General features: G+C 42.3%; 1 protein-coding gene across 1 annotated transcript in view; it reads left to right on the top strand.

Annotated features, from left to right (window-relative positions):
• The window catches only part of faxcb (failed axon connections homolog, metaxin like GST domain containing b), a 97,524-nt gene continuing 85,575 nt past the window's right edge, over nt 1–11,949 (top strand). The window contains exons 1-2 of the mRNA XM_041188401.1: nt 1–388; nt 4,311–4,446. Of these exons, the coding sequence (XP_041044335.1) occupies nt 129–388; nt 4,311–4,446 (396 nt within the window). The 5' untranslated portion in view covers nt 1–128. The remainder of the gene's footprint in view (nt 389–4,310; nt 4,447–11,949) is intronic.

The following is an 11,949-nucleotide window of genomic DNA, read 5'->3' as shown; positions in this document are numbered from 1 at the left end:
GGCATCGCATGTTTGCTTCTTCTGCAACATATAACGGCATGACATCATTACAATTCCCCGATCATCTGCAATAGTTTCATATTTAAAAAGCGCAGTCACTCGGGGACGATCCAGCGGAATACCGAAGAATGTACTGGGGTGTTGGTTTTGCATCGTCCAGATCATGCGTGGTTGATCTGAGCAGGAATCAAAGCTTTTCCCTGGGACTGTGCGGCTCTGACGATCACTACTCCTTTTATGGATACATAATCACTTTTCCTTTGCAGGATTACTGTAACATCATGTCAGGGCTGGGAGCAGAGTCATGGTGGAAGAAAACGTTGTGTCTAACCGGGGGAGCCCTGCTGGCAGCTGCTGCATATCTCTTACATGAATTGCTAGCAATCAGGTAACAGCTCACCGTCCATTCTTTGATGCTAACAACAGACTGGGCACCAGGGCAGCTAACTATAATGGACAAGTGGCATTGCCCGTGAGTCAGGAGAATGGGGTTGTGCAGAACAATACGCAAATCCTTTAAAATGAAAATATATTAAAATGGAAGGAATAAAAACAATCCATTGAAACGTATTATTTTGTTAATTAAGAATGGTTTCAGATCGAAACTAGGCCAGCTTGGTTGATATAAATCAGGTCAGGCTCGGACGCATAGTTTTATTTCCCTAAATGCAAAATTGAATGAACTAATGCCATTTGGTTGTGTTCTTGAATCATCAAGACAGAATGTTTTAAAAATCCCTTGTGTAATTGGACATTTCCTAATATATTTCAATGTGTATTAACAGACTCTATTGATTTGAACCAGTTTCAAGTCTCACGGCCTGAGAACCGATTTACTTCACTAGCAGATTCAATTTTTGTTCGAGACTCCATAACCGAATAATTTAAATACATGTGCATGCAGTGTCTGTATGTCTGATGTGTCTGTGTTGTCTATATATAGATAATATATGCATTTAATATGTATATCTCTCTCTCTCTATATATATATACCACATATACATGCAAACTCAGTTATCAGTTCATTCACCTGGTTTTTTTTATAAGTCACAATAATTAAATAACAGATGGATTTCTCATAAACTCATAGCTTAACAAAGTTTACATACTACAATGTGATATTCAGGAAAGTCTGTTCAAATGTGGAGCAGTTGCATTAATATATTTAATAAGCAGATTATTAAAATGTTTTTAGAAAGGGAAATCTTGCAGGAAGTTTGTATTACTTAATCTATTATAACTTGGCTATTTTGACAAACACCACAGAACAAATAATAAAATGTTCATAAATTAACCTGTCTTTTCATAAACACTAGTTATGATAAGACTTGATTTCTAGGAAACAACATATACCCCAAAATCACAATAAATAAATGAAAGTATTTGTAATCTAATCAAAATGCATTGTTGCGGATATTATTCCATCGGCATAAACAGGAAATGGAGTGAGTAAAGATTCAGTTATAATTAAAGTGATAGGTTCCTATGTGGTCCCCAACCTTCTCTGAAGGAGGCTGCCAGTGCTTTTACATGTTCCTGTGCATTGGTGGAGTTGGGTCTTTTAGTTACCTGAGGCTCCATATACACATTATGGGTAAACTAACAATGGTAATCAGACAAGGTTTGTACTACCTAGGTATAAACTAGTGTTTATGAAAAGGATTTAACAAAACAATTAATGTTTACAAAAAAAAGGTCTCATGCTTTTTCTTTCTTTGACATTTATCCTGCTTTACTTCCCTAGTGCTGAAAGTTGTTCTGAGTAGCAGCCTGGAAGTAGGAAAATACATTCAGTAGCAGTGGGGAAGTAATCTACACTTTAAGTGTTCCAAATTCAGTTAAAAAAAACCTTACTTTTAAAAATTGAAAACTATGATTAAAATGGAAGCAGTAATAATTTAAATCATCACCAAAAATAGAAATAGACTGCTTTCTCTCAAAAGCAAATGGAACAATGAAAGACTGTCATTCGTGATGTTTGATTCAAGTCTTATGAATCATTATTGAACTACAAAGGTCAGGTATTTTGGAAAGACTTTACTTTATCAATTATGTAACTTCTATCAAGAAACATATACACATTATTTCATTCACTTTATATGTTTCAAATTTGTTGAAACAAAAGCAACAATTTTTAATCATGCTAATAAATGATAATAATCATGCTTTTAAAAGTAATTGCACAATAATAACAACAAGAAATTAGATTTATATAGTGTTTTTAATTTAATGAAATGTCCCCAGGTGCTTCATCAGTGCATTATAAAACAAAGTATGATACCAAGCTGCATAAGGAGATATTAGGTCATTTGGCCAGAAGCTTGGTCAAGGTGGTAGGCTTTAAGGGGTGTTTTAAAGGAGAAAGTGGGATGTAGAGGTATAGGGATGGAATTTTAGAGCTTGTGGCTGAGGCAACTGAAGAAACAACACCAATGGTAGAGCAATTATAATTGAAAATGCACAAGAGGCCAGAATTAGAGGAGTGCAGATATCTTGGAGGGTTGTGAGGCTGGTGGAGATAAGAAACATAGGGAGAGTGGAAGCCCTTGAGCGATTTGAAAACAAAGATGAGAATTTTAAGTCAAGATGTTGCTTGACCGGGAGCCAATGTAGGTCAGCCAGCAAAGGGGTGATAGGGGAATGGAAGTTAAGACATGGGCAGCAAAGTTTTGGGTGACCTCAAGTTTATATGGGAGACCAGCCAGGACTGAATTGGATAATTGAGTTGAGAGGTGATGAAGGAATGAATGGGGGTTTCAGCAGCAGATGAGCTGATACAGGAGTGAAGTCAGGTGATATCACTGAGGTAGAAATAGGTGGCATTTGTGATAGTACAAATATGAGATTGGAAGCTTATCTCAGATCAAACTGGCGAACAGACTGGCTTAATCTTAGGCTGTTGCCAGGAAGAGGGATGGAGTTGATAGTTCGGGAATGGAATTTGGAGCGGGAACTGAAAATAATGTAAGTCAGTTAAAGTTCAAAATTGTAAATGCATTTTATATGGGAGTTGCATTATTTTCAATGATTGTTGTGTGGATAATAATTGATAGCTTTATTGTTACCACTGTCAAACAAAAAGAATTTGCATTTATGTAGCATCATTCACAAGCTCAGGGCATCAAAAGCACTTCACAGCCAAGTACTTCACAAAGTGTCCTCATTAGTATAATGAAGGGAAGCACAAAGATTGAAAACAGAAGAACAATTCTAGGAGTAGTCATGCTGAAGGGATGAACATAACCACAGCATTTAGCTTTCAACAAAATTTACACAAAAGCCATATCAAAACACATGAATATGTCCTCTGATTTTTGGCTGAGTTACTAAGACAATAATAAATTACAAGCCTCTTTTCAAATTTTGCGCCCTATACAAAAGAAATTCTTGTTCCTTAGCACCAACAATCTAGAAGAATATAGAGCTCAGACACATTGGCCCAAAATAATTCTCTATTAGAGCATTTGTTATTTGAAAATATTTGCATAGGTCATATAATAAATGTTGATCTTTGTAATGAAATCATTCAAGGTATCAAAATGCTGATTAGTAAATAAATTCTAGATTTGCCATTCTTTAATCCTCTTTCATATTAGGCTATTATAGTTGAACTAGTTGGCTCTTCCAGAAAATAAGAAGTTCTCGAAAGTGATTTTTTTGAAAGATCTACAGGAATTCACTCAAGCCTTGATACTTCCTATATTACTGGAAGCCAAGCCATGGAATATAGCAAGTATGGTGGTTACACCTTCCATTTCAGCTTGTTCCAGCCCTCTGGACCTCTAGTCCTGGGACATAACCACAACATTAATGAACCTCTGAGGTGTCCTGAGTGGGAGGGGCTGTTTCCTCCACCCACATCTTTACCAGTGTGCATATGCAAATTGCATAAGGCACTAGGATTCCTTTGATTTATGCTCCCATTACTATCCGTATAATACCCAAGCAGAAGAAAAATTCTAACCTTTCTTGCCAAACACAGATTGGCCCAGTGGAAGTGATCCATTTAAAAGTGCTTATTGCCTGGACAACCTTTTTTCATTTCTCACACTAGTCTAGATGATCCTTCCCCTGCCCTGCAAATAGTGCTGCCAGCATCCCCTTCACTGCCCCACCACATGTAACTGTTAGTGAGGAAGTAGGAGGCCAGTAACTAGGCCAATTTCCAAGCTTTTCTGATCCTAGCTCCCCCTTCAAAAGAAAACTGGTTTTAGCATACACATTAATAGTTCATAATTTATCTGTGGCTGTATTAAAGCGTTAACATCACTGTTGTTTCAGCAAGTAACTTGTGTTTTGTTTTCTTTCAGAAAGGAGCAAAAACTTGATTCAAAAGATGCAATTATTCTGCATCAGTTCTCACGACCTGAGTGTGAAGTACCTAGCCTGTCTCCTTTTTGCTTGAAGATGGAAACGTATCTTCGAATGGCAGATTTGCCATACCAGGTTGCTAACATTTCTGCTACTGTATTATTACTGGTTGCAATATGTATAATGTTGCTTACCTGAGCTTTTCCAAGCTCAGCAGAGTTAAAGACATTTTATGTAGTCAATCTTTCTTTTGCTAGCCACCTAGACCAGCTTATTACAATGGATGGAAGAGACACTCAATGCCTTTTGAGTTGACAGTTTCAGTAGGCTGAATCATCCCAGATTTGCACTAAGTGTGATAGCGTGCGGGAAAAACAATGTTTTACCTGCCGGCCGCAATGGCAGCTTTTCACACTGCATCATCCTAAACCTGCCGCATTAATTATGCATTCTTGGGATACACGCCATTTTGATGGCAGGCAGGCTCCGATTCGCCTGCCATGCTGTCACCTGGCCGCTTCATCTGCGGTTGTGGGGAATGAGTCCGACAGGCTGGCCTTATAACGATTTGCAGATGTATTATAATGAGGAGCCCAATGTCTGATGGTGGGAAAAGCGGCCCACCATCGACGGGCTGAGCAGACAATCACAAAGTGGTTTCACAATGTTGTGAAACCGATTTTTGGCCTTCTTGCTGGATTGTCCACTCACGCTGCCAAACACGCCCGACTCCAGGGGCCAAGGAAAATCCCAGCTAGTATTTCAACATCACACTTGAACCTAAAATCCCAGAGCCATTTCTGTTACCTAGCCCCTGGATTTGTCTGCTGTTGGCAGTAATAACTACAGCTTTTATATTAGTGAAGCATTTGGACATATAAAGTAGCAACAGAAGTGATAAATGTTCAAGAACAACTATTTTGAAATGTATTCTTGTACATTTAAAAAGAAAGTCTTCATTTTGTAATTGAATTTATTCTGCATTATATTTTAATTTAAAGGAGAGGAAGTTCCTAGCCAAAGTAATATGAATATATAAATAGGTGTTTATAATATTTACTTAAGTAATGGACACTAGCCAGTACCAGGTATTTTGTGGCTCATAGCTCAATGCCCCAGGTTTACTGCACTATGTGGGACACCAATTTTTGGAGCAGTGTGCCAAGACAAATCTCTGCATATTTATAGCTAACGGGATGCAAAGAACTCCACTCAACATTGATCAAAATATACTTCATTTGTGAAAAAAAAAGTATATTGTTAACTGCCATAAAATATTACCTTTGTAGCAGCCTCATTGGAGCCCCGCAACCCGAGGCATCCTTCCCTCTTCAGTGGATTCATTGATCTTTTCATTGAGAAGTCAAGGTGAAGGGCAAAGATCTGTAGAGGATGACAAAAACAGAATTACCTGGAAAAACTCAGCAGGTCTGGCAGCATCGGCGGAGAAGAAAAGAGTTGACGTTTCGAGTCCTCATGACCCTTCAACAGAACTGAGTGAATATTAGGAGAGGGGTGAAATATAAGCTGGTTTAAGGTTGGGGGTGGGCGGGGTGTGATGGGGGAGAGAAGTGGGGGGGGGGAGGTGGTGTGGTTGTAGGGACAAGCAAGCAGTGATAGGAGCAGATAATCAAAAGATGTCACAGACAAAGGAACAAAGGTGTTGATGGTGGTGATATTATCTAAATGAATGTGCTAATTAAGAATGGATGGCTGGGCACTCAAGGTGCAGTTCTAGTGGGGGTGGTGTGGAAAGACTAGCAGGGCATACAAGATTTAAAAATAATGGAAATAGGTGGAAAAAGAAAAATCTATATAAATTATTGGAAAAAACAAAAGGAAGGGGGAAGAAACGGAAAGGGGCTGGGGTTGGAGGAGGGAGTTCAAGATCTAAAGTTGTTGAATTCAATATTCAGTCCGGAAGTCTATAAAGTGCCTAGTCGGAAGATGAGGTGCTGTTCCTCCAGTTTGCGTTGGACTTCACTGGAACAATGCAGCAAGCCAAGGACAGACATGTGGGCAAGAGAGCAGGGTGGAGTGTTAAAATGGCAAGCGACAGGGAGGTTTGGGTCATTCTTGCGGACAGACTGCAGGTGTTCTGCAAAGCGATCGCTCAGTTTACGTCTCTCCAATGTAGAGGAGACCGCATTGGGAGCAACGAATGCAGTAGACTAAGTTGGGGGAAATGCAAGTGAAATGCTGCTTCGCTTGAAAGGAGTGTTTGGGCCCTTGGATGGTGAGGAGAGAGGAAGTGAAGGGGCAGGTGTTGCATCTTTTGCGTGGGCATGGGAAGGTGCCATAGGTAGGGGTTGAGGAGTAGGGAGTGATGGAGGAGTGGACCAGGGTGTCCTGGAGGGAACGATCCCTACGGAATGCCGCTGGGGGGGTGAAGGGAAGATGTGTTTGGTGGTGGCATCATGCTGGAGTTGGCGGAAATGGCGGAGGATGATCCTTTGAATGCGGAGGCTGGTGGGGTGATAAATGAGGACAAGGGGGACCCTATCATGTTTCTGGGAGGGAGGAGAAGCTGTGAGGACGGATGCGCGGGAGATGGGCTGGACACGGTTGAGGGCCCTGTCAACGACTGTGGGTAGAAAACCTCGGTTAAGGAAGAAGGAGGACATGTCAGAGGAACTGTTTTTGAAGGTAGCATCATCAGAACAGATGTGACGGAGGCTAAGGAACTAAGAGATTGGGATGGAGTCCTTACAGGAAGCGGGGTGTGAGGAACTGTAGTCGAGGTAGCTGTGGGAGCCGGTAGGCTTGTAATGGATATTGGTGGACAGTCTGTCACCAGAAATTGAGACAGAGAGGTCAAGGAAGGGAAGGGAAGTGTCAGAGATGGACCATGTGAAAATGATGGAGGGGTGGAGATTGGAAGCAAAATTAATAACTTTTTCCAAGTCCAGATGAGAGCATGAAGCAGCACCGAAGTAATCATCGATGTACCGGAGAAAGAGTTGTGGGAGGGGGCCAGAGTAGGACTGGAGCAAGGAATGTTCCACATTCCCCATAACGAGACAGGCATAGCTGGGGCCCATGCAGGTACCCATAGCCACACCTTTTATTTGGAGGAAGTGAGAGGAGTTGAAGGAGAAATTGTTCAGTGTGAGAACAAGTTCAGCCAGACGGAAGAGAGTAGTGGTGGATGGGGATTGTTCGGGCCTCTGTTCGAGGAAGAAACTAAGGGCTGTCAGACCATCCTGGTGGGGGATGGAGGTGTAGAGGGATTGGACGTCCATGGTGAAGAGGAAGCGGTTGGGGCCAGGGAACTGGAAATTGTTGATGTGACATAAGTTGTCAGAGGAATCACGGATGTAGGTGGGAAGGGACTGGACAAGGGGAGAGAGAAGGGAGTCAAGATAACGAGAAATGAGTTCCGTGGGGCAGTAACAGGCTGACACGATCGGTCTACCGGGACAGTTCTGTTTGTAGATTTTGGGTGGGAGGTAGAAGCGAGCCGTCCAAGGTTGGGCAACTATCAGGTTGGAAGCTGTGGGAGGAAGATCTCCAGAGGAGATGAGGTCAGTGACAGTCCTGGAAACAATGGCTTGATGTTCAGTGGTGGGGTCATGGTCCAGGGAGAGGTAGGAGGAAGTGTCTGTGAGTTGATGCTCAGCCTCCGCGAGGTAGAGGTCAGTGCGCCAGACAACAACAGCACCACCCTTGTCAGCGGGTTTGATAACAATGTTGGGGCTGGACCTGAGAGAATGGAGTGCAGTAAGTTCAGAGAGAGACAGATTAGAATGGGTGAGAGGAGCAGAGAAATTGAGACGACTAATTTTATCTCTGTATTGGATGACCCTGCCAAGGTTGAAAAGACTGTAGCAGAAGAGTAGGTAACTCAAAGAGTAGGTGACTAGGTTTTAAAAAACGTAGGATGGAAAGACAGGAAGGTAAGGAATGAATTTGAGTAGGAGACTGTGCCTTGATTTAAACATATCTAGATTACAGTGGGGAAATATGTAGTATATCATGAAGCAAAACATATCCGAGACCCTGCATCCTCCTCAATGGTTGCTTTCTAAGGTATACAAGCTTCGTATTCCCTTTGTCCATATCCTATTTGTCATCAGAAACATGTCCTTTTATGTCAGCAACATTGCCTGCCTCTGTTTTTCCCATAGCTGCACTGTTGCTGAAAGCCTTAGCTGTGCTTTTTCACCCTGGACTCAATTTCTCCAGTACCCTCCCCATTGACCTCTAGGGTTCCACTTGTTCAATGCGCATGTTGGCCACACTTTTCCCTAAATCCTGTTGCCTACCATTCCTATCTTACTAGTGTTACGACCACATGAGGAGGGGTAACCAGGCCGTAACAAGGTTTTTTATGAATCTGTAAGGATGAAGGTATTAGTTCTATGTCTGTGCTTAACCATTTATGCGCTGATTGCAAAGAAACTAGTCTGGCAGGCGTTCTTGAATTAAAACACAAGGGGGTTAGGTTTTATTGAGCTAAAAACCCACTCAGGTAAAGATATAAAAAATATTCAAAAAGGTAAACCCATGCCCAGCCTTCACAACACACACACCTACACACAAGCATTACAAGCTATAGAGTAGGAAGTTAGTTTTCAGCCAAATTAAAATACAACGCTAAAAGGTAAAACATATTTATCAGCCCTTCTCTGGCATCCATGGCTGAAATGTGTACAGAAGAATTTTTTAGGCCAATATGTAGAGGGTCCAACAAGGGACGGCACAGTGCTGGACCTAATCTGGGGAATGAAGCTGGACAGGTGGCTGAGGTGGTGGTCAGGGAGCATTTTAGTGATAGTGACCACAACATGGTACAATTTAAACTTGTTATAGACAAAGAAATAGACAAGTTGCAAAAAAATGTTTTGGATTGGGGCAGGGCGGATTTTAGTGAAATAAGGCAGGATCTGGCCAAGGTAGACTGGGAACAGCTACTTGTGGGGAAATCTACAGAGGAGCAGTGGGGGGCATTCAAAAAGGAAATGGGGAGGGTACAGGCTCAACATGTTCCCTCTCGGATAATAGGAAGGAGTAACAAGCTCAGGGAACCATGGATGACCAAAGATATTCAGGATACGATGAGGAGGAAAAGGGAGGCTTTTAGCAGGTACAAGCAAATCCACGGAGGCATTAGTACAGACAGTGCAGGGTGGAGCTTAAGAAAGCAATTAGGAGAGCAAAGAGAGGATATGACAAAGCTCTGGCTGGTAAAAGTAGGGAAAATCCCAATATATTCTACAAGTATATTAATGGGAAGAGGATAACCGGGGAAAGAGTAGGGCCCATTAGGGACCAAGGGGGCAATCTATGGGTGGAGTCAAAGGACATCGGTAGAGTGTTGAACGAATACTTCACATGCGTCTTCACCCAACAGAATGAGGATGAAGGTATCGAACTTGGGGAGAGAGACTGCGAGGTTCTTGAGCAAATTGATATAGGGAGTGACAAGGTATTGGAGGTGTTGGCAGTTTTAAAAGTGGACAAATCTCCAGGTCGAGATGATTTGTGTCCCAGACTGCTGAGGGAGGCAAGGGAGGAGATCGCAGGGGCTCTGACCCAAATTTTTAATTCCTCTCTGGCTACGGGGGAGGTGCCAGAGGACTGGGAACAGCTAATGTGGTTCCACTATTTAAGAAGGGTTGTAGAAGGAACTACAGGCCAGTGAGTCTCATGTCAGTGGTAGGGAAACTATTGAAGAAAATTCTGAAGGAAAGAATCTATCTCCACTTGGAGAGGCAAGGTTTGATCAGGGATAGTCAGCATGGCTTTGTCAGAGGGAGGTCATGCTTAACAAATTGGATTGAATTTTTTGAGGAGGTGACCAGGTGTGTAGATGAGGGTGGTGCAGTTGATGTAGTTGATATGGATTTCAGCAAAGCCTTTGACAAGGTCCCACATGGGAGACTTATAAAGAAGGCAAATGCATATGGGGTACAGGGTAATTTGATAAGGTGGATTCAAAATTGGCTTAGTTGTAGGAGACAGAGGGTGATGACAGAAGGACGCTTTAGTGACTGGAAGCCATTGTCCAGTGGCATACCACAGGGATCTGTGCTTGGTCCCCTATTATTCGTCAATTATATAAATGACATAGATGACTATGTGGGGGGTAGGATTAGTAAGTTTGCGGATGACACAAAGATTGGTCGGGTGGTTAACAGTGAGGTTGAGTGTCTTGGGCTACAGGAAGATATAAACGGGATGGTCAAATGGGCAGATAAGTGTCAGATGGAATTTAACCCTGAAAAGTGTGAGATGATACACTTTGGAAGGAGTAATTTGACAAGGAAGTATTCAATGAATGGCATGACACTAGGAAGTTCTGAGAAACAAAGGGACCTTGGTGTGTGTGTCCATAGATCTCTAGGTGGAGGGGTATGTTAGTGGGGTGGTGAAAAAGGCATATGGGACACTTGCCTTTATTAATCGAGGCATAGATTACAAAGGTAGGGAGGTCATGTTGGAGTTGTATAGAACCTTGGTGAAGCCACAGCTGGAGTACTGTGTACAGTTCTGGTCACCACATTATAGGAAGGATGTGATTGCACTGGAGGGTGTGCAGAGGAGATTCACCAGGATGTTGCCTGGGATGAAATGTTTAAGTTATGAAGAGAGGTTGGGTTGTTTTTGTTGGAGCAGAGAAGATTGAGGGGTGACCTGATTGAGGTATAGAAGATTATGAGGGGCATGGACAGGGTGGATAAGGAGCAGCTGTTCCCCTTAGTTGAAGAGTCAGTCATGAGGGGACAAAAGTTCAAGGTGAGGGACAGGAGGTTTAGGGGGAATGTAAGGAAAAACATTTTTACCCAGGGGGTGTTGACGGCATGGAATGCACTACCTGGGAGGGTGGTGGAGGCGGGTTGCCTCACATTCTTTAAAAAGTACCTGGATGAGCACTTGGCATGTCATAACGTTCAAGGCTATGGGCCAAGTGCTGGTAAATGAGATTAGATAGGTAGGTCAGGTGTTTCTCACATGTCATAGACTCGATGGGACAAAGGGCCTGTTCTGCACTGTGATTCTGTGATTCTGTGTAGCAGAATTGAAAACGCAGTGGAGTTGAAGTCAATTGTAAACTGCAATTTCTGGAGATAGTCTCTTTTTTAAAAAAAAACATAATTCGTCTTTTCCAAAACGCGAAGGTTTTGCACCTGAGGTTTCTTGCAATGGAAATTCTCTATTTCTGTGCTGGATTTCAAACTGTCATAGAGATAAGGTCTTGCCCTTTAGAAACTTTCTTCGAGGCCTCTGCCTACAGCTTGTTGTAATAAAAGAGATTTCAAAAATGGTTATTCTAGCCACATGACCTCTATCTCCCATTAATTATTTCAGAAGGTATTTGGGTAGCTTATGCCTGGACAGACCGTGCCTATTGTTTTATGGCTGAGGTGATTAGATTCTGTAATGTCCCAGCCATTAACTTCTGAGTGATCCATTATTCATCTTGATGAGATAGGAAGAACACTTTCCATGTAGTTGTTGTCCCGGTAGACTTTCTTGCTCCACTTGAGAGGTAGCTTTATAGAAATGCAAATGTAAGTTCCAGTACAGTTTTAGTGGGCTGAATTTTGCCGTCAGCGGGCAGAGGATTAAGGTTGACGGGCAGGCCAGGAGCCCCAGTGGGCAATAGAAAAAACATAAAATCTCATCCACCAGCGG

This window comes from Carcharodon carcharias, chromosome 5 (assembly GCF_017639515.1).
Source record: "Carcharodon carcharias isolate sCarCar2 chromosome 5, sCarCar2.pri, whole genome shotgun sequence".
NCBI classification, from domain to species: Eukaryota; Metazoa; Chordata; class Chondrichthyes; order Lamniformes; family Lamnidae; genus Carcharodon; species Carcharodon carcharias.
The sequence above is the reverse complement of the archived record's forward strand: the minus strand, read 5'-3'. Positions and strand labels throughout refer to the sequence as shown.